General features: G+C 36.5%; 2 protein-coding genes across 3 annotated transcripts; both read left to right on the top strand.

The window, feature by feature from the left end:
• The first annotated feature begins 3,246 nt into the window (after nucleotides 1-3,246).
• On the top strand, nucleotides 3,247-9,445 carry LOC104591047 (uncharacterized). Of its 2 annotated transcripts, none has more exons than XM_088903714.1 (6): nucleotides 3,247-3,542; nucleotides 3,680-3,733; nucleotides 4,841-4,915; nucleotides 7,260-7,389; nucleotides 7,474-7,599; nucleotides 9,021-9,445. In XM_088903714.1, the coding sequence occupies exons 1-6, from the start codon at nucleotides 3,382-3,384 to the stop codon at nucleotides 9,162-9,164; spliced, it is 690 nt and encodes a 229-aa protein (XP_088759840.1). In that variant the 5' UTR covers nucleotides 3,247-3,381; the 3' UTR covers nucleotides 9,165-9,445. The 2 variants fall into 2 exon arrangements, with proteins under 2 accessions (XP_088759840.1, XP_088759838.1); XM_088903712.1 differs by having other exon boundaries at nucleotides 3,254-3,542; nucleotides 3,680-3,745.
• A 5,385-nt stretch (nucleotides 9,446-14,830) lies between these two features.
• Nucleotides 14,831-15,974, top strand: LOC104589826 (cyclin-D3-3-like). The gene is made up of 2 exons (XM_088896790.1): nucleotides 14,831-15,367; nucleotides 15,448-15,974. Exons 1-2 carry the CDS (start codon nucleotides 14,831-14,833, stop codon nucleotides 15,853-15,855), a joined length of 945 nt encoding a protein of 314 aa, XP_088752916.1. The 3' UTR covers nucleotides 15,856-15,974.
• The last annotated feature ends 4,059 nt before the right edge of the window (nucleotides 15,975-20,033 follow it).

Below are 20,033 nucleotides of genomic sequence, written 5' to 3'. Positions count from 1 at the left end.
GGTTGCCAAATTTGTTTTAACAATATCTCATTGTATTACTTGGGACTCTATCCTTGATTTCTTACCATCGAGAACATTAATGGATGATGCCTACTACAATATATTCCTCACAGATTGCACCTCATACCGGCCTTACAAGACATTTCATTATGTGTTTTGTGTATTAGGAACATCTCCCATGAATAAAAACATACAAGTATAGGAAATGTTCACGATGTGCCACTAGGACGTATTATGAGATTGGTGTGAGGAGGCTCTAGGAAGAGCAGATCCCATCCCATAGACAATTCCACACATATAATATGAGATGTGTTCTCATATTTATACATTTGTTGTTGTTTAGAGATGCCCAAGTCTCGAAGGTGAGAAAACATTACTTACGACCAAAGTCATGGAACAATTCATGCATCCCTAGTGAATTGTGAACTCACCACCGAAATATAAAATCAATTGATATAATGTGTTGAATTAATTGCAAACGGTTGTGTGTGATTTTCATTAGTCTCAGTTTGGAAAGAGTACAAATACAAATATGTAGAGTGCAAAATTATGTATTTTGTATTAATTTGTATGCATTTGTACTATATATATTTGTATTTGTACTCCTTTCAAATTGAGCCTTAGGGGTGAAAATGGCCGATCCAATTCGATCAAAAAATCTGATTCTATTTTGTTAGATTCAAATATTCCCTTATTGGATATTTGGATTGGATCGAACAATAGGATATGATTAGAAATCAGATTGGATTTGGATCACCCATATCTAATATGAAAAAATCTGATCTGATCATTTTGCATTTTTTGTTATTTATTGATGTATATATACATATGTTATTTGTTTATTTATTTATAAATATATTTGTATTGCATTTTATATAAAAAAAAATCTATCTATCTATATATATAACAAAAATAATTGACAAAATACTTGCTTTTTTGTTTTTCTTTATATAACAAAAATAATTGAATAGGATCAGATTTGGATATCCAACATTCTTAATGGATTTGGATTCAAATCGATGTGTGTATGATCTAATAAGATCTTTGAATCGAATCTACTCTTTGTATTATTGGATCAGACTTGAATATACCTTGGTTCGAATCCTATTATCCCTATTTTTTCTTTTAGGCTGCATATGGATGCGGTGTAAATCCCGGTTTGGTGTACTTTTACACTCTGGTCCAGTTTTGTGGCTGTCTGAATGGGGTGTAAAGTACACCAAAGATCGGTGTAAACTCAATTATTGAAACCTTTTTACTTCGAATATCGTTATATAAAATAGATCGTTTTTTTTCGATATAAAACTCGATCGAAGGAACGACTCTTTCTTCCCCTCTCTTTCTCTCTCACACAATCGAGTTCCTTTCGCCAATACCCACCATCGTCGAGCTTCTTTCCGTCACCGTTTCCGACTCCGTGTGGCTCCCTTCTCTCTTCCTCTCTCTCTCTAGATTTCGTCGTCATTTTCAACTCCATGTGACCCCCTCTCTCTCTCTCCATTCTCTATTCTCTCTTCCTACTTCATCGTCGTTTCTAACTCGTGCGACCCCATTCCCTATTCTCTTTCATGATTTACACTGATCTTCCAAACACACAACAGTATAAAACTAAATATAGACCAATTCATCTTTTGCACGGACATATTTGGTCATTTTCCTTTTAAATCGATGGGGGGGGGGGTTGCTGAATTCCAGAAACACTTGATGAGAGCTCTCCCTCACCTGAGTGTCACGGGGGTAGTTCTACAGCGGAAGAAACCCGTGCGACGTCCATGCCAAGGTATGCCAGGACAAGCCTTTGTAAGCTTAGAGGCTAGGAGTTGCCCGATGAGATGGCTCCACCAAAGTCAGTAGCACTGGATCATGACCTCAAGTCCAATGGTCGGGGCACTCTCCTGGCTCAGACCGGTCAATGGGAGGCACCGTTTACGTGCTAACGGGGGACAACCATAATGCAAAGCGACTGTGCGCTGATGAGGTGACTTGGCACCGATGTGAAGGGTCTCCTGTATGCCGATGATGACAGGCACCTGTGTGCCATGATGATAGGCAACCGCTTGGGCCGAAACACACCCGTGCGCTAGAGGCAATGGGATAGCTCACTCAGCTTGGGCAAGGGGCTGGCGTGGTGAAGGGTCATGCTTGAGCCAGGCCCACATGCCAAGCCTCCCTTGAGTATCGGTAGCGCAGTATCGGTCCAACACTATCCCCATGAGCAAGTGTGCGTCCATGAGGAACCCTGGTAGCCATGCTAGCCGTTAACCAGGGCCGCCCCACAAGGGGATGAAGGTCTAGGAGTGCCAAGGTTAGGCACCCAAGGAGGTCGACCACCCCTCCTCAAAGAGTACGTTAAGCTTTTGGTGGTCTGCCTGAGGATGACATCAGTTCTCCCAAAAATCTTACAGGCGAAAATGACGGTGTTGTCCCTAACGTAAGCCTGCCAAGCGTAGACAAAGCTAAACATGAGTGCACTGATGAAGCGAAATCCACCTTTAACGGCATAGCCTTGGATTAGAACCTGAAATCATAGCCTTTGAATATACTTTGGGGCCCACCTTAATGTCACTTCTTCCTATTCAAAATGGACTCACATCAATACATCAAGAATGTGATTCACGGCCTTAACACAAAGCTACGACAACTGATGTAGCAGATATTTGCATTTGTTTGAAATGCATATATTTGCATTTTGGGTTTTTATCAAACATAGGCTAAATTCGGGAATGCTTATTTGAAAAATAAGTATTTATTCAATTAAGTGTTCAGTGAAAAATCAAAATTTTCAATTTTCAAATAGGGGTAATATAAATATTTCAAAATAACATGATGCACTAAGACAGGTTAGAAAAGAAATTAAATAAACAATTAATAATATATTTTAGGTTTTTGAAATAAGTATTTATTTCAAGTGATTATTTTTAAAGGCTCATTTTTAATCAATCCCAAGACCCAAAATAAGTGATTATTCAAATAAAAGCTCATTTTTAATCAATCCCAAGACCCAAACTTGCCGTTGCCATGGCCCTGGCCCATTAGGAGTAGAATCAAAATCATTGCTTTTGCTTCCTTCGGAAATTGTTTCCAGAATTCGTATGTTAGAGACTGGGTTTTTTTTTTTTCAATTAATAGGTCTTGACCAAAATCTGTCCGAGTGAGTGACGGATTGACCACTCCGATCTGACGGTTCGACCACGGGTCGAAAGCACTGGGGCGCGCCGCAGCCCGCTTCCCGCAATTCATTTTTCAGTTGGTTTCTGACTCAGTTCCGCGTGTTCGTGTTAACTCTTTTTCTAGGGTTTAAGAGATGGCTTTAGTAGATTTTCTAAAATTTGGAATCAGCACAGGAAATGAAAAAAACAGGCCTTGACTTTTGATCGAGCAATGCAGAAGCTCAAATTGTTATCTGGATCTCTGAGAAAGCGGGGGTTCTCTACATCTTCTCATTCAAATACAGATAGGATTGTGGCAGCTGTATTATTCGAGAGATTACCAGTCGTGATACCGAAGATCGATCCCGTAGTTTACGCATTTCAGGAGTTCTCGTGAGTGTATTTTATTTTCCTTTCATTTTTTTCACCGTCTTATATTCATTTATCGGATTGTTTTTATTCTTTACTCTTACAAATAAATAGTAAGTGTTCATGTTCTGATGCATTCGGAGATCTTCAATGGGCTGTAGGTTCCGATGGAGGCAGAAATATCGGCGGAAATATCCAGATGAGGTCTTAAGCAAGTCTGATGCCAGGTGAATTAGCCATTGCTTTTGGATGTTAAGTTGTACAAATGTATATATGCATGCATGTATGTAAGTATTGATGCTAAGTGACTTCCCATTTCATTTGTATTTGAAGTTCATCATGGGTAATGGTAAGTGGATTTGAAGTTTGAATGGGATTATAATTGGAACTGGATAGCTGAATATTAGTAAAGCAATCAGTCCTTTAAATTGGGCGAGGGGAGCTTTTTTTGGCATGACTTGTTGAAAACAAAAGAATGTTTGGCATGGAATTTGGAAGGGGAGAGCCAAGATTGAGGGAACTTGTGAACTCTTCATCTAAGAAAAATTGGGTTGTCATTGGAGAAAATTCTTTTTGGGGAAACTTTAATCCGCAATTTGAAGCCTTTATAAGGACATAACAAAAAGGAAAATGCTATAGTGTGAGAGAGACCTGATTTCAGGACAGCAGACTGAAATCCATGTATTACTGCATTCCAATTCCAGGGTGGGTCATGGAACCGCTTTCTTGATGAGCTAATGGCATGTTGGGAATTGGGATGCCACGTGGAATGAAATGATCTTGTTGTTGTTTTCCTTTGTATGAGTTCATCATCTAAAGTGAAGCTAGCTCTGGGTATTCTTTCAGGGTTTCAAGATATTAGCTAATTTTTCCATTTATTTGTTTTTCTTAACAACCAGAAGTGATTCCATTTTAGATGTTATATTATTAGTTTAGTTGCCTTTAAAAGCTATATGAGATGATTTAGTTTCATTCTGCATTGTAGAACAGTAGAAGTATGACCATCTCCACTTGTAGGACTATTTGTAGTTTTGTACACTACACTGCCTTGTAGGATGGTTTCTTAGAGATCTGATAATTTATATCTCCCTCCATGCCAACCAAAACTTTTGATGAACTTTGAAATATTAATCTTTTGGTAGCATGGTTGAAAGTGGAAACCTAGTTCAGAATTGGAATTTAATACCTTAAAGGTTTAAACTCATCTATACATAGTGGATAATTTCATGCATTTTTCCCTATATGCCTTTTTCTTCTTATTGCAGGCTGAATTTTTAGCAGTACCACAACATTACTCATTTAGCAGTTACTTCTGTAATCAGGGGAAAAGGTGACTACCAGATTGACTATGTGCCAGCTCCACGGGTCACTGAAGCTGACGAGAAAAATGATAGAAGGTACAAGGTTATTTATATGAAGTGCATTTAGGCAGGAGAACAACCTCATTCACAAATATGTATATTTCTCTTTGTGTATATGTCTATCTTAATTCATTCCATTGGTATAATTCCTTTTGGATCAGCATGGGGTACATGTCTGATCCTTTTATGAAGAGGATATTCTTGTCTTTTGAATTGCTTTATCATCAGGTTGTTATCTGGGGTATATTTTCATATTTCTGTGTCCATGTCTAGGCCATCTTCCATGTATCATCCATAATATCCGGAAGACACTATATTATGGCCTCGGACTCATAAACACTTAGTTGAAAATGACAAGGGAATGAAAATCAATTAACAGTGTACATATATGCAAATCATGATTATTGTGAAAACTGCAATTGCAATTGGAATATCCACTTGTCTTGTGTTACATTTCTAGCTGCAGGGAGTCAATTTGTCTCCTACTTCAGTAATAGGGAGCTACATTTATATTGTTGCTCATCGTCTTTTCTCTTTATTGTGTCTTCATTAAATTCAGTATAATTTTTGTATCAGGCAGGAGTGCAAATCAAAGTTACAAAAAAACTGATGCAAAACTGAACTAGGTGCAAAATTTATATCTGGTTCAGATTTTTGCTGCAAACAAACAAAACCTAAAAAAATAGAACTGTAAATATTCAATAGCAGATATGATGTAGAACATTGATCATACAGGGTCCTGTTTTGCAAACATAAGACCTAAAATTTCTTTGTACTTCTCTACAAAAAGTGTACCATTGATTGGAAGAAGAATTAAAATTAATTCTTTTACTTGCCTATGTTATGCCTTGCTTCTATTTCATACACACTCATCCAACTATATGCTATCATGAACACAAGGATAGTACAATATAAAGTTATCTATGATACTATTTATGTAGTTAGAGGTACACACAAATAGTTGTTCGTTGAACTAATTGATACTTAGTGATCCTGGTGACTGCATCATGAGTTAGTAACTGGTTAGTGAATGATGCAAATGCAATCAGAATGGCCCTCAACCAACTAGTCAGTGTCATTGACTGGTTGGCACTTTTATAACATTGCATGTCATAAACTTGCAAAACTGATGTTGACAAGTATGGTTTAAGCAACTGTAGAGATCAAGAAAAAAGAAAGAATAAAAAGGAAAAACTAACTCTAGAGATCATGACTTAGTAATAAAGGCTTAGCTATATTACTTTTGCCTCTTTAATATTTATTTATAATACTCACCATTTATCAAAAAAGAAAAGTCTAAACTTCAGCTTATTGCAATATTCATGTACCCTTGCATGTTTGCAAGACAGAACAATGTTTTTTGTTCATCAGTTTTTATTTTATCTTCTAGTTCTTTTTTCAGTCCTGAACTCTAAATAACTGATTTTTCTAGTTCTTCATTTAACATTCATTAAATAGAGTCTATGCTATGAAACCATTAGTATTACATAGCTTTACATTGGTTTTGGACATTGGAGATCCCACAAGAAAATGCAATCAGATTTGCTCAAGCTTTAGTACCTTGATTATTGACTTCAAAAATATTAAAAAAAAGAATGCTTATACTATGACATACCTAGTAGTAGCCTTACAGCCAACTCACTAAGTGGTCTTTTTTTAATAGAGTTACTGATACTGGTTTATGATGCTATCAGAGTTCTTAAAGGTAAATATAATTTCTAAAAGAAACCTTTATACCTGATATGCCTTTGCCCACATTTAGGTTGGATTACAAAAATATATATTGACCTCTTTGTCGCTAGATAGTGTCTTTGTGCCTAAGGTTCCAAGTTGGTATACAAAAATATATATTGACCTATTTGTCGCTAGATAGTGTCTTTGTGCCTAAGGCTCAGTTTGGAAGGAGTACAAATACAAATACGTAGAGTGCAAAACCTTGTATTTTGTATGTATTTGTACTGTACATATTTGTATTTGTACTCCTTCCAAACTGAGCCTGAAGAGAAAGTAAAGTAGTAACATTAAAATTTTCAAATATGTACTTGTTTATGTGCTAAGAAGTGCAGTTTGGAAATTTTCTACTAGATTGGTTCTGGATGTCTTCGAGCCGAGTAGGATGTATTATCTATAATATATAAAGTGGGTACTTTCCTTAGTTTTGGTGCATGTCATAAAAAGTGAAATCAGAGTAACTTATGTTTTTGCCTTCATCTTTACTTGCACATGTGCGATAGCATGTGCCCCCTTACACTACTAACTTTTATGCTTAACCTCAGGTATCTGGCTTTGAATGATTAAATGTCTTTGAGCCATAGATTGTAGTGTGGTAGTGGAATCTATGTTTAAGCACAAAGATCTAATTTTCTTTTCTTTCTTTAAGGTCATTGCAGAGAGCACTTGACAGACGACTTTATCTCCTTCTCTATGGTAGCAGTTATGGCTCTCCAGCAGGAAAGCCAGTCTGGCATTTTCCGGAAAAGGTTTATGAGAATGAAGAGACACTACGCAAGGCAATATGAAAATTCAATATTTTCTTTATGCTTTTTTTATTTTCTTTTCTGCAAAATCCTTTTTTTTATATGCTTAATTTGCAGTGTGCAGAGTCTGCCTTAAAATCTGTTATTGGAGATCTCTCCAAAACATATTTTGTCGGAAATGCACCTTTTGCTCATATGGTTATACAATCAACAGGAGATGCACCTGATCTTCCTTCATTTAAGGTAGTTATTGATGAGTGCCTTTTCTTCTAACTGCTATCTGGCTTCTTATATAGTGCTTACCATATTAAACTTTGCTCTTTACTCTCAGAAGAATTTTATTTCTGTAAGAAACAAGGTTTTTGTGGATGGGCTCTATTTTCTGCGTGCTCGTATTCTCTACTTCTTTTTACCCCATACTATGGTTTTAAACTTGGTGGGGGCATAGTTGTCAAGGTGTTTAATCTAGGCAACTAGGAGAATGGCACTCCCCTGTCACCTTGATGCCTTGCAGCTATGCTACCATAGTCCTACAATTTTTAAAGCATCCTTCTGTATATTATTCATGGTGTATGTTGTATGAATGCATGTATGTGCATGTGTATGTATGTATAAATGGCCTGATATGTCTTGGTGGGGCAAAGTTGTCAAGATGTTTAGTACAGGAAACTTGGACACTAGGCACTCCTCGGTCATTGTCAAGATGTTCCAGGAAACTTGGACACAAGGCACTCCTCGGTCACCTTGAATTACCTACATGCCTTGACACCTTGGGCTGGGTTGAGATAATGAGATTAGGTCAAGGTTGGCTGGGATTAGGGGGACCAATATGGGTTCAGGCTACCCAAGGGCTAGGCCAGGGCCTAGACTGAGAAATAAAAAGCCTGAGGTTTTGGGCCCAAATCCAGCCTGAGGACCAAAACTCCACGCCCAACTTGTATACAATTTTGTGTTGGGTTGGTCTGGGCTTGAGTTGGGCCTACCCAAGTTCTACCCCTAATAGAGAGCAGATTAGGGGGACCAGCTGGAAGAAGAATTTATCCACTATTAGGGGTGAGCAGGGGCCGGGCTGGGCCAGCCTTAGCACCTATGCTAAGGGCTCTATGTAAAATGTCCCCATTACCAGTCACCTCCCTGCATACCCAGACTCTTTTAGACCTTGACTTACCGTAAACAAATTAGCTTATCTATGACTAGTGTAAACAAATATAAGGTAAAGGTTGTCTCCTAGTGTAGACAATTTATAACCAGAAGCTCTCAGTTTCTTCTCTAGATGTTCTTACACTAGCAAGTAGCAATTGCACCATTAAAAATGCACGTTAATACCAGTCTACCATCTGATAATAAAGCACACTAATGCTCCTGTGTACCAAAATGCAAATAAATTACCTAAAAATTTATATTTTGCTGCAAAGCCTGCAAAACATTAATGCCTTCAAAACAAAGACAGCTTGATTGAAATGAGCTGTGCCCAGCTAAACTGTAAAAACTTTGTTGTTTTGACACGTTGTAACTTGTAAGAGAAACTTACCAGTAGAGGTTGTCTTTGTAGTGTGTATACTTTTTAACATAATTCTTCATGGTACCTTGCTACCCCCCCGGGTTTTGTACTTTCCCCTTTTGACTGTCTTCTGTTTTGTCTGTGACATCCATTCTTTTACCAGCGATTCTTTTTCAAGTCACAAGTTATTGCAGCTAACAAGTTCAAGATTGGTAAGTGCGAGGATCATGTCTGGGTAACCAAGGATGAATTGATGGAGTATTTTCCGGAGCAGGCTGCCTTCCTTAACCAGATGATCATCAGCTAAGTGCCTAAGTCTATGTATAATCTCCATCATGAAACTGCCATTAGGGTTTTTCAGGCAATTATTACTCTTCAGTTTGCAAATTTTCCTCTGAAGTTCTTTCTTATATCCAGTGATTTGGCATGGATTTCATACTTGACAAAATTAACTTGTAAGAATGCCATGAGGACCCAGAAATCTGAATATTTATCAAGCATTCTTTTTGTGGTTCAGAATCTTCATGTGTTCTGCATTATTAAGGAGAAAATTACCCATTTTTTTAGAAATGAAAGGTCCTTGCACTCTGTCATATTGTCCTTTGCAATTCACATTATAGTTCCATGCTGCTTCCTCAATCATCATCATCATCTCTTTTTCTTTTTTCTTTTTTCTTTTTTCTTTTTTCTTTTTTCCTTTTTTTTTTGATAATTGAAACTTCGATCATTTTGATTATGTATGGCACTAGAATGATTGAAGTAGGCTCCTAATATTAGTGAATAGATTGTCTGATTTCTGGAAACACGTTACCATGAGTTTTGAACATTGCACTATTTTATTAGTTGGATATCCAACAATTAAACAAGATCACGACCTCCTTTGTCTTAGAGTTGACTGAGATTTCATTTTTCAAGACCTCCTTTGTTTTTAATTGTATGGTGTATAGCTTTTATCGAGGGATAAAGCTTTTACCCCTTCATAGGTGTATTTTCTCTTGTTTAATAAAATTTATAGTAATTTCAGATAATATTAATAATTTCAATATCCTTATTAGAATCATTTGAAAAGGATAAGTAATAAAAGCAGTGTATTTAGATCTGATATTTCATTTTCATTGTTAATATAAATACTTCTTATATATCATATTTATTTTTATTTAATATGATAAATATATGTTATTAGAGATGTGCACAACTTTTATAGACAAATTTGTGTTTTTTATATATTTTTTTATTTCTATGTATTTTTGAGTTTTTATTATATAATTAGGACACCATGTATTGGCCTATTTGGCTTGAAAAGGAAGAAAACTCATTTTTGGGCAACTTTAAATTTTTATTCCATTTGCATAGTTAATTATAAAAATAATTCTTGTTTATCACACTAATTTCGATTTGATATGATAAGTTTATAATATCTTAAATATCTCAATTTTTTTTTTTATAAATTTTATGTTATTTTTTTTTTAATTTTTTGTGTTTCTATCTATCTTTTAAATTTTTATTATTTAATTATGACATCATTGGTTTACTTGCTTACCCAAAAGATTGGACCATTATGGTGAAAGCAGGGTGGAGCCAAGTATGGGTCCTTGGCCCCTCAAACTTTTTTGTTAAACTAATATTAATTTTTACATTGTGATAGGAGTCAGAAGGAATTTATAACTCGAAGAGGCATAGAAAAAAAAACTCGAAGTGGACACTAACACCCTGTTTGGATAGACTTTTAGTAAAGTACTTTCATACTTTTATAAAGTAATTTAATACTTATGAAATTATAAAAGTATGAAGAATACGATATAGTGTTTGTATTGTATATTTTGTGTTTCTGCTTTTATACTTTTTAAAAGTACAAAGACCTCCAAAAGCACGAAGTCGTCTTTTTATACTTCATTCTTTTGGCGAAATAATACTATTGTTTTCGTGCGAATGGGTGGTCACGTGTGACCACTTTCCGATACAACCCACCGTGTTGGTAAAAGAGAAGATGTTATTTGTCTTTTATCAAACATGGGAAAGATAAATGATACAAGTCAATGGATGTAGATTCATGAATAAAGTACGCCTGTCGGAGGATTGGTATTAAACCGAGAAAAACACAAACAAAACAATGACGAATTAAATGGATTTAGTTCCAGGAGTTAATGTATTTGTAGGTGCTGAGTTCATGCTTTTTTTTTTTTAATTTTTTTCATTTTGGGACTCGGAGACAAAACTTGGTAGTACCTTATTGTATACCACACTAGCTATACAAATGGCCAAGAATTTTTGAATTATATGTAAAAGGGAAAAATTAAGGCAGTCTTTGGCATCAATGCCGTTGCTCCAGAAAATGGTGTTACATTAGCGTCATGTTGGAAAAATTGGTGTTTCAGAAAACGATAATATGTTTGCAACAGTTTTTCTATAAAAAACGGTGCTCTAAATCATGTTTTGCAAATCGAGAAGGTGTGGTTTGGGGAAACGCTGAATTTGATATTTTCTCAGTTTGGAGCTCATTGCTGCCAATGAGGTCATGATGTGGCAGTGATGTGGATTTTTTATATTGAATACCAGTGCTGAAAACAGATATGGAGCACTTGTACCAAACAAGTGTTGTTGTTGTCCCAGGAAACGTCCTACCTAGCAGTAATGTTTCTAAAAAAAAAGAACGGTGCTGTATATACAGCATCGATGCCAAACAAACACTAAGAATACCCTACATTGGGTTTCCAATGATAGCAGATATTTATGCCAGGTTTCTAAAATTGCTCTATACTTGGATTGATAGTTGTGCCTCTAGTTTATGTCTATAAGACATTTGATACAAGTAAAATGACATTAAAACTAAGTAGACTGAAGATAAATTGATGCAGGGTGTACATGAGGACCACCGAGAGTCGAAGAACTTGCAGATATGTGGGTTTGATCCTGTGCCTCCACATTGGGAGGGATCTCAATCCGACTGTGTCAGCTACTAGGTCATTGGCAAATTGGAATAGTTGGCATTTGAATCAAATACGAGGGTATTTATGTGATTGCATATTTGCCATTAAAAATGTCTCTTGTTTTACTTCTTACTAGAGGGTTGATTGTAATTTCAAAACAACATGAGGTTGGTATGTGTTACCATTGGAAACCCTAGTAAGGGCATTTGTAATTCACACACCCTTATGTTAAGAATAAAATAAAGCGACATTTGATAACCTGAACTTACAAAAACGAAATGGTCATAAGCCTAGAGGGAAAAAAAAAGTAAAAAACAGAGGGAACTCGTAGGCTTAGCCAATAATAAATAAAGGCAAAAGCTTGGGTCTGGGCTTTGGTGGTCCATTGGTCACCTGTTATATATTTGTTGGATTTAGAGCCAACATTTGATTGGTTCCACACTTCCACCACCTCATTGATCAACTGGGCCCAACAGACTCGTAACCATGTGGTTATGCTGGATAGTAGAATTATTTTAAGCAGCTATTGGAGTAGTACTGCATAAATCAGAAGGCCACCCCCTATTATGATGCCGGGAAGATACGGTATGAAAAGAGTTTTGACCAATTAAAACCCACCCATGTTATTCGCTATCACATTTATAATTCTAATTTATTGGTCAATTGTTTTTCGGATATCATATCTTTTTCATATCATAATCAAACCCTAAAAAGGAAATTTGTGCATGAAATCGGAAATTCTTTAAAAATTAGGTGATTCTAATTAAAAATTAAAAACAAAAGAGTTGGCTCAATGGGTCATTTTGGTTTTTATATTTACATTGGTTTTCATTAATAAGCCAAACCAAGGTCATATTTGCATCGGGTCTATTAGAGAATAAAAACCTATTCAGGATCTCATCTAACAGTCTAATCTTTTAGGTTGAATGCTTCCTTAAAATGGTATAGACTTAGCTTAACAAAATTGCTTAGTGTTTTATCTTCATTGCTTTCATTATAATTAATTAAATTTTAGCATAAGATATAAATGGGTCTGTGCTTATCCATGCTTCAAGTTTGAATGTTGTATTAATCTAATCGTGGCCCTTTGGTTTGGTCCATTTGGATTAGAACTCTACGATACCACATCTACTACAACTGGATTTACTAGTCAAGATTCAGCCTATCAAATAAGCTTCAATTTGAATTAAAAAAAAGAGAGGCTTGACAGTGGTGACCGAATGAATAACCAGCCCTACTTAAATACTCATAAATTAATACATGAGCCATTGAGATCCAAAATGGAAACAAGGCTCTAAATCAAAATTTGCAGAGTTGAGTTCAGTAATCAGTTCGGTTTATAGTAATAGATTCCACGGAGGTATTGCTGCTATTTTCCATAGATGAATGTGTGTGTATGCTCAGACTTCAGAAATCAGACTTCAGACATGACAAACAATAAATTAAAGGGGCTACAAAATGGAATAGTGGAATGTGTCGGCCACAAACAATAAATGGGTAGAGCAGGAACAACGGTTTTGATCGAATCAAACATATTTATTTCACCATCAAGACATATTAATTTTCAAGTTGCTCTGATGAGTAATGGCAATGCCCCAGTCCCCAATATTACATCAACTCTTTCGTTACTTGTGCATCTGTAGTCAACAGAAACTGAATTTTCTAATTAAAAGTGTTATTTAGGTAGCTAGCTTGGTTTAGTTGTTAATTAATTACTAAAAGATTCGATTGGCATTCAAATTAGGTTTTTGGGCTGGCTAGAGATGGAAATTGCTCAGGTTTCAGGTTTACTATGGATACCGGGGATGGGGTGGAGATGGTATTTGTCCATTCCGCCCTGGCCTCGTCTCCAAATTCTCTCTATATAAAATTATTATATTATATTATGTAATATAATATAGTTCTAAGTAGGTTTTGGAAAGAAAATAAATTTATAATTTGAAATGATTGGAGCAGGGCAGGGCAAATTCAAAGTTTCCATTTCTCAAGAAGATGAAAAAAAGGTGATGTTTGGCATAGATGCCCTTTTTTGAGAAAATGGTGTCACATCAGAGAAAGCGATATCCTCTTGTTTGATACTGTTTTTTTAAAAAATTGTTACTCCACGCTTTGAAAATTGGAAAAGTGTGACATGAAACAACATCAAATTCAATATTTTCCGAGAAAATTAATGTTATTTTATAAAAAATATGTCAATGTAACAGCACCGGTTCAAAACCGGTGTTTATATCTCCATATGCCGGACACCATTTTTCCCGCCCCGTTGCCATTCCTAATGGCTGTGGCTGGAATCTGCACTTTGCTCTGGTTCTTCCTACATCCACATTCTTATCCATTTTTCTCAATTATGCTTGAGTCCTTGCTTCCTGCATTGCAATCAAACATCTGTCATTCTGTTTCTGGGAAATAGAGATCTACCTAACAAGGCAACAAGGCTACGTGAAGTGGGTGCCCGGAAATAAATTAAATAAGCCAACCTAGCAAATTAAAAGATGCTTGTCGACGGCGATAAATTGTGTGGACGTGTTGAATGAATCTCACTTCCATTAGAGCTTCAGAAAATTATTCTATCCCATTATATATGTATCCACCCAGCAACGTGTCGTTTACTTTCTTCTCAGCGATTGCACGACTCAGATTCCAAAGCTGGACCTTGGTTGTTTGATCTGTCTCCCATCTCTATCGCCCCCCCCCCCCCCCCCCTTCATTAGTTTCTGGCTTTCTTCCTAAAACAAAGAAAATGATTGATAGTATATTATAAGGAGATCTGGGGTTGCAACTGATCAACTTTGGGAAAAAGATAACAGGAAGGAAAATAGTTTACCCAATCAGGAGTCAGAACGAGATCAACCTGAAAAGAAGCAGAATCTACGACGTCATCTGTGTATGATCGCGTCGCTCACTTGCTAGCTCTTATCAATTCATTATTTTCGTACTCCACCCCTCCAAGCTCCAACCATTTACTTATAACGCCTCAGACTCAAACAGCTAGAGGCTGTTAACTGCTTAGCACTGAAGCTAGCTTCAACGTTGTTTATGTGCAGTGATGGACAAGAGCCCTATTCTTCTTCACAAAAGACGGAAGAAAATGGTTCAACCACCCCCACCCCCACCCCCACCCCCACCCCCACCACCACCACTTCCATCACCACCGTCACAAAACACTCAAAGTCATCGCTTTGTTGTGGATGACCTCTACTGTAAAGAAGAGGATGAACGGAATAACAATATCGGAAGAAACCTTTTATTGGACCACGACCAGTTCTGGGAAGAAATTGAGCTGCACCTTCTCCTGTCAAAGGAAGCACAGACTCATCCCGATCCCACCCTCAACAATTGTGAAACAGATGTTTCTCTGACGTCTGCCCGCCGGAACGCAGTGGAGTGGATACTGAAGGTTGGTGGTCAGTACAGCTTCTCTGCTCTCACGTTAGTTTTATCAGTCAGCTACCTCGATCAATTTCTCTCCACTCTTCAGATTCAGATAGACAAACCATGGATGATGCAGCTCATTGCTGTGGCTTGCCTTTCTTTAGCTGCCAAATTGGAGGAGACCCATGTGCCCCTCCTCTTAGATTTGCAGGTAAGTAAACCAAAATCTCTCTCTCTCTCTCACACACACTCTCATGGATTCACTTTTTTCTTGTATTTCGATTTTCTTAGGCTGTGGAAGCGAGATATGTGTTTGAGCCAAAATCAGTTCAGAGAATGGAGCTCCTTGTGCTGTCTACACTCAAGTGGAAAATGTATCCCGTTACTCCTATTTGCTTCATCAATCACTTCATCGAAAAGCTTGACGCAAAGACCTGCTATCAATCTGAATTGCGTATATTGTCTGAGCACGTTCTTCTCTCCGTCGTCACTGATTCGAGATTTGTCTGTTATCGTCCATCCGAATTAGCCGCGGCTATAATGATTTATGTGATTAACAGGACTAGAGCCAACAGTCAGTCGGTTAATTACAAGAAGAAGCTGTTGAGTATCCTAAAAATCAGCACCGATAGGTTAGAAGGTTGCAATCAACTGATAGTCGGGTCTAGTTCAGATGTACAAATTCAATTATGTACTTGACTTACTACTGCGATGGCAATTATCAGTTGGAGCCATTTTGGTGCTGAAGTTTCCTTTCATTTGCTCTTGCATGTTCTCTAACATAACAATCATCTTAGGGACCGTTTGGCTCGTGATGGGATTCAAACAGTTTGGTTGTGTGGTATAAATCCATATAGTTTCTTTTCAGAGTTCACACTAAAAAACATGAAATTACATTAGTATAAAAATCCAGGAAAACTCCACGTCGGAATTTAATTTATGTATACATTTACTCCTCACACCCATCTCACAGCACGTTTTACTGTGTATTGGAAAAATTTGCTATGAACAACATGCAAATAGGTATGGTTTTCAAAACCGGATCCGACTGGATGGTCAGACCGGAAAAATCGAGAACTGGTCAGGTGACTGGTTTCATTTTACCCTAGAACTGTTATTTCCCCTAAAACCGTTGAATTGGTAGTAAATCACTGACACAAGCGGTCAAACTGTTCGAATCATTCAACGGTTTAGCCGGTTTATTATTATTTTTTAATTTTTTTGTAAGAATGGGCTGTCGATTCTGCTTCAACGGTCGGACTGTTCAACCCGAAAACTGGACCCTGACCGATTTGTTGTTCGAATTGGTTTTAAAAACTTTGCAAATGTGCGGTTAATACGTGCTGTGGGTTTGTGTGAGGAGCAGATCCAAATTCTACCCATGACGTAGATATTGGTCCAGTCAGATTCTTCTTCCTAGCTAGCTTGGATGAGCTCGGCCTTAGCCCTACCATTCCCAGCCCAGGGCTGCTCTTTATAAGCATCAAAATTTTGAAATTTACAGGAAAATCGAGACCAACTGAGATCAGATCAAGGGATGCAGGAAGTGCATATGGGTCTTGTTCCTCACTCACAGTTTTGTTTTTTCATAGGCTGTGTTTGGTTACAGCACAATTTTATTTGCATTAGTACAAATGCATGAGAAAGTGCAAATGAAAAGAATGCAAATTTTAGTTTAATTTTGCTTTCGGTTTTATTTTATTCTGGTCTCATTTTACTTCATTTGTACTATAATCAACTTGATAAAATAAAATTTGAAGCAAAAATAAATTAGAATTTACACTACTATCGGTGCAAATAATGCAAGCAAATACAGCATTAATGTTAAGTTTTGAATCCCCTTTTATCAAGACATTATCATTAATTTATTTGGTAATCAAATCAAGGCAGCACCCTCCTATTATACTCTAAGGTTCGAGTTCAAATCAGCCCCCCACAATGTCCTACAGTACATTCTCGCTGTGTATTGGGAACATCTCCCGATGATAATACCAGAAATGATGATGTTATTATTGGGAGATGTTCCCTATACACGATGGGGATATACTGTGGGACATTGTGGGGGGCTGATTTGATCTCTTAAGGTTCCTTGCCAATAATGGTGGTGTTGCCAAGATTTTTGGCTTTAATTTTGTGTGTTGTTCTTTTCCTTGCAATGCATTGCAGCAGATGGGCCATGGACCCCTCATCCTTTATGCCTTTAGTTGAAGTAGGGCTGCAACTTGGATAGGTTGGGCTAGGTTTACTATCAATCCAAGCTAAATCTTAAGAATTGGGCTTAAAGCCTCGAGGTCAAAATCAGTTTATTAACCTGGGCCCAATCTGCATTGAAATTCGATATATTTGGGTTGAATTCAGGTTGGTCAATTAATCCACACTAAAATTTGACATAAATATATATGCCTATGCATCAATATATGCATATATACAAATATGTATCTATGTATGTATATATAATTTGGTCAAGCTTGAACCGGGCCCAGATAATCTATGGATTAAACATGGGCCAAGCCTAAAAGAGTCTGAACTTTTGGGCCAAGCATCTGCAGATTGAGATGATACAGGTCCGGGTTAGGCCTACCCAAGTTGCACCCAAAGTTGAAGCATGATAATTGATTTGAACTAGTGTGCCAATTTATTGAGACATCCGATTTCACCCATTTATTGATATTTCTTCCACGTAAACAAATCCTACAGCTGATCTGGACTATCCAGCAGATACTGTTGCATCCGACGGTCCTCATCAATTCTATACACAGCTTTATGCTGGAATTTTGCACAACAAATAACAGAAAGCAATCCATACTTGAGAGTTTAAAGTTAAGGGAAATTTATGATGGAAAATTATGAGAAACTGGAGTAAAGCCATACCTGTGGGCTGGTTCACTCATTGCATGTGTGAAGAGGATAATATACAGCAGGGGCACTTTCGTCACCAAATGGGCCTCTTGTGTTTTGTGCTTTTTCCTATCCGTGAAATAGGGGGTGTTCACGGTTTGGTTATTTCAACTGTGGGGTTATTTTTCAAATCAAACTGGTATTATCGGTTTTTAAAAAATTGAAAACCGTAACAGAAATGAAACCCATCAATTAATCGATTGACCAATTCAGTTTCCAATCAGTTTGGTTCATTGGTTTTTTTATATTTATAGTATTATATATATATATATATATATATATATATATATATATAATATAATTGACATTTAAGCATGGATTTGGTATCATTATTGTTCTTCTAAGTCATTTTCTTTATGTTAGCACCATTTAGGTGTTTTGTCTTTTCCTCTATTTATAGTGTTAGCACCATGTGAAAAACAATTTTTTGAGAAAATGTCATTTTGGCATTTCTTATAATAGAAAAATGTTTTCTGCTTTTTGCCTATGTGACACCTAATGGTGTCTAGTTGGTATATTATTTATAAAATATGCATTAAAGCCAGAGTACTTTATCAAAATTCAGAACATGCCTATTCCTTGAGTGTAGGGCTGCAATCTAACTGAGCTCTAATCGAATTGTTTGGGCTTGAGATTGAATCTGGAGGTAAGCTTGATTAATTATTTGAATTCGATCTCAACCAATAAAAAAGTTCAGCTTGAGAGCTTGCAAGCTTGACTCAATTAACATATATAGAAAATAGAGTTTGAACGAGATTGAACAAATTCGAACAAAAAAAAAATAATAATAATAAAATTGAGTTTGAATAAATTCGAGCCGAATGATATTTTAATCAAGCCAAGCCAAGACATGCAGAAATTTGGTTCGGATTGGTTCGATTGCACCCCTACTTGAGATGACAGAAATGACACCAAACAAGGCCTAAAATATAGAAAATATTAAAATAAAAACTTGGGGGGTATTTGGTATAGTGGTATTGTATTGCTATTGCATTTTAGGTTGATTGTGAGAGAGATATTTCTACCTGAAATCTTTTGAAAACATTTTGGATTGGTTAATACAAATTGTTATTTCTTTCTAAAACATCAAATTTAATATTTTTCACACATGCACTTTTCTAATTAAAAAAAAATTGACACTTGTATATGATGTGACAACACGTATCTCTTACAAATTTGTAATTGATCAATCCAAAACGCAATAACAATACAACACCACTGTACCAAACACCCCCTTAATATATACATACATTCATTGAGTTATATGCTTGTCGGATACTGAGAATGGAAGCAACAGTACCAAAAGACAGATGAGAACATAACCCTTGCTCAACTCAATATAGGGAATTGATTTATCCATTGTATCATAGAGGTCGAAGAAGAGAGGATGGGAGTGAGTTCCTAGATGAGCCATACATTAGATGCCAATCCTTATTTGACAAAAATACATGATGTACCTGGAGTGGACAGCATTGTGAACTGGCCAAATGATGTGGAGATTCCCCACAAGAAATGGGTTCATCAATATCAATCATGCTCTGAGGCAGCGACAATGAGGTAGCTGGTCTTTTCAATAAGGTTGGAACTTGGTTGGGAGATTGTCTGTATCTGAATGAATGTTTATTTCACCAAACAAAAACAAGAGTGATTGTTTATTATTACAACCACATTTCTTTGATTCTTTCACTTCATTTCTCACTCCCATTATTTATCCTTCTGCCACTCACTGCCTCCTGCTCACATCTTTTTTCGCTTTCTTTTGCTATCTATTCATTGGTAATTTGGTATTGATATTTCCATTTGGACCAGGTCCAATCCAAATTCCAATTTCATGAATATTTTGGAGTTTGGACTATTTTGGATTAGTTCAATTTATTATCTGGACTGTTTAATTTGGTTTTAATTTAGATTGGTTCCAACTCAAACCTGATCCATTGACACTTGTATTTTTATCTACTATCAATAGATCGGATATTGGT

Source organism: Nelumbo nucifera, chromosome 1, assembly GCF_055504915.1.
Source record: "Nelumbo nucifera cultivar China Antique chromosome 1, China Antique-T2T, whole genome shotgun sequence".
In the NCBI taxonomy this organism is placed as follows: Eukaryota; Viridiplantae; Streptophyta; class Magnoliopsida; order Proteales; family Nelumbonaceae; genus Nelumbo; species Nelumbo nucifera.
This window is presented reverse-complemented; position numbering and strand designations above follow the sequence as displayed.

Excerpts from the sequence above, each read along its gene's own strand:
- LOC104591047 (XM_088903712.1), top strand. The coding sequence starts at position 3,382 with ATGCAGAAGCTCAAATTGTTATCTGGATCTCTGAGAAAGCGGGGGTTC. Across the intron at positions 7,390-7,473 it reads ATGAAGAGACACTACGCAAG|TGTGCAGAGTCTGCCTTAAA; the intron begins GCAATATGAAAA and ends CTTAATTTGCAG. Across the intron at positions 7,600-9,020 it reads CTGATCTTCCTTCATTTAAG|CGATTCTTTTTCAAGTCACA; the intron begins GTAGTTATTGAT and ends TTCTTTTACCAG.
- LOC104589826 (XM_088896790.1), top strand. The coding sequence starts at position 14,831 with ATGGACAAGAGCCCTATTCTTCTTCACAAAAGACGGAAGAAAATGGTT. Across the intron at positions 15,368-15,447 it reads CCCTCCTCTTAGATTTGCAG|GCTGTGGAAGCGAGATATGT; the intron begins GTAAGTAAACCA and ends CGATTTTCTTAG.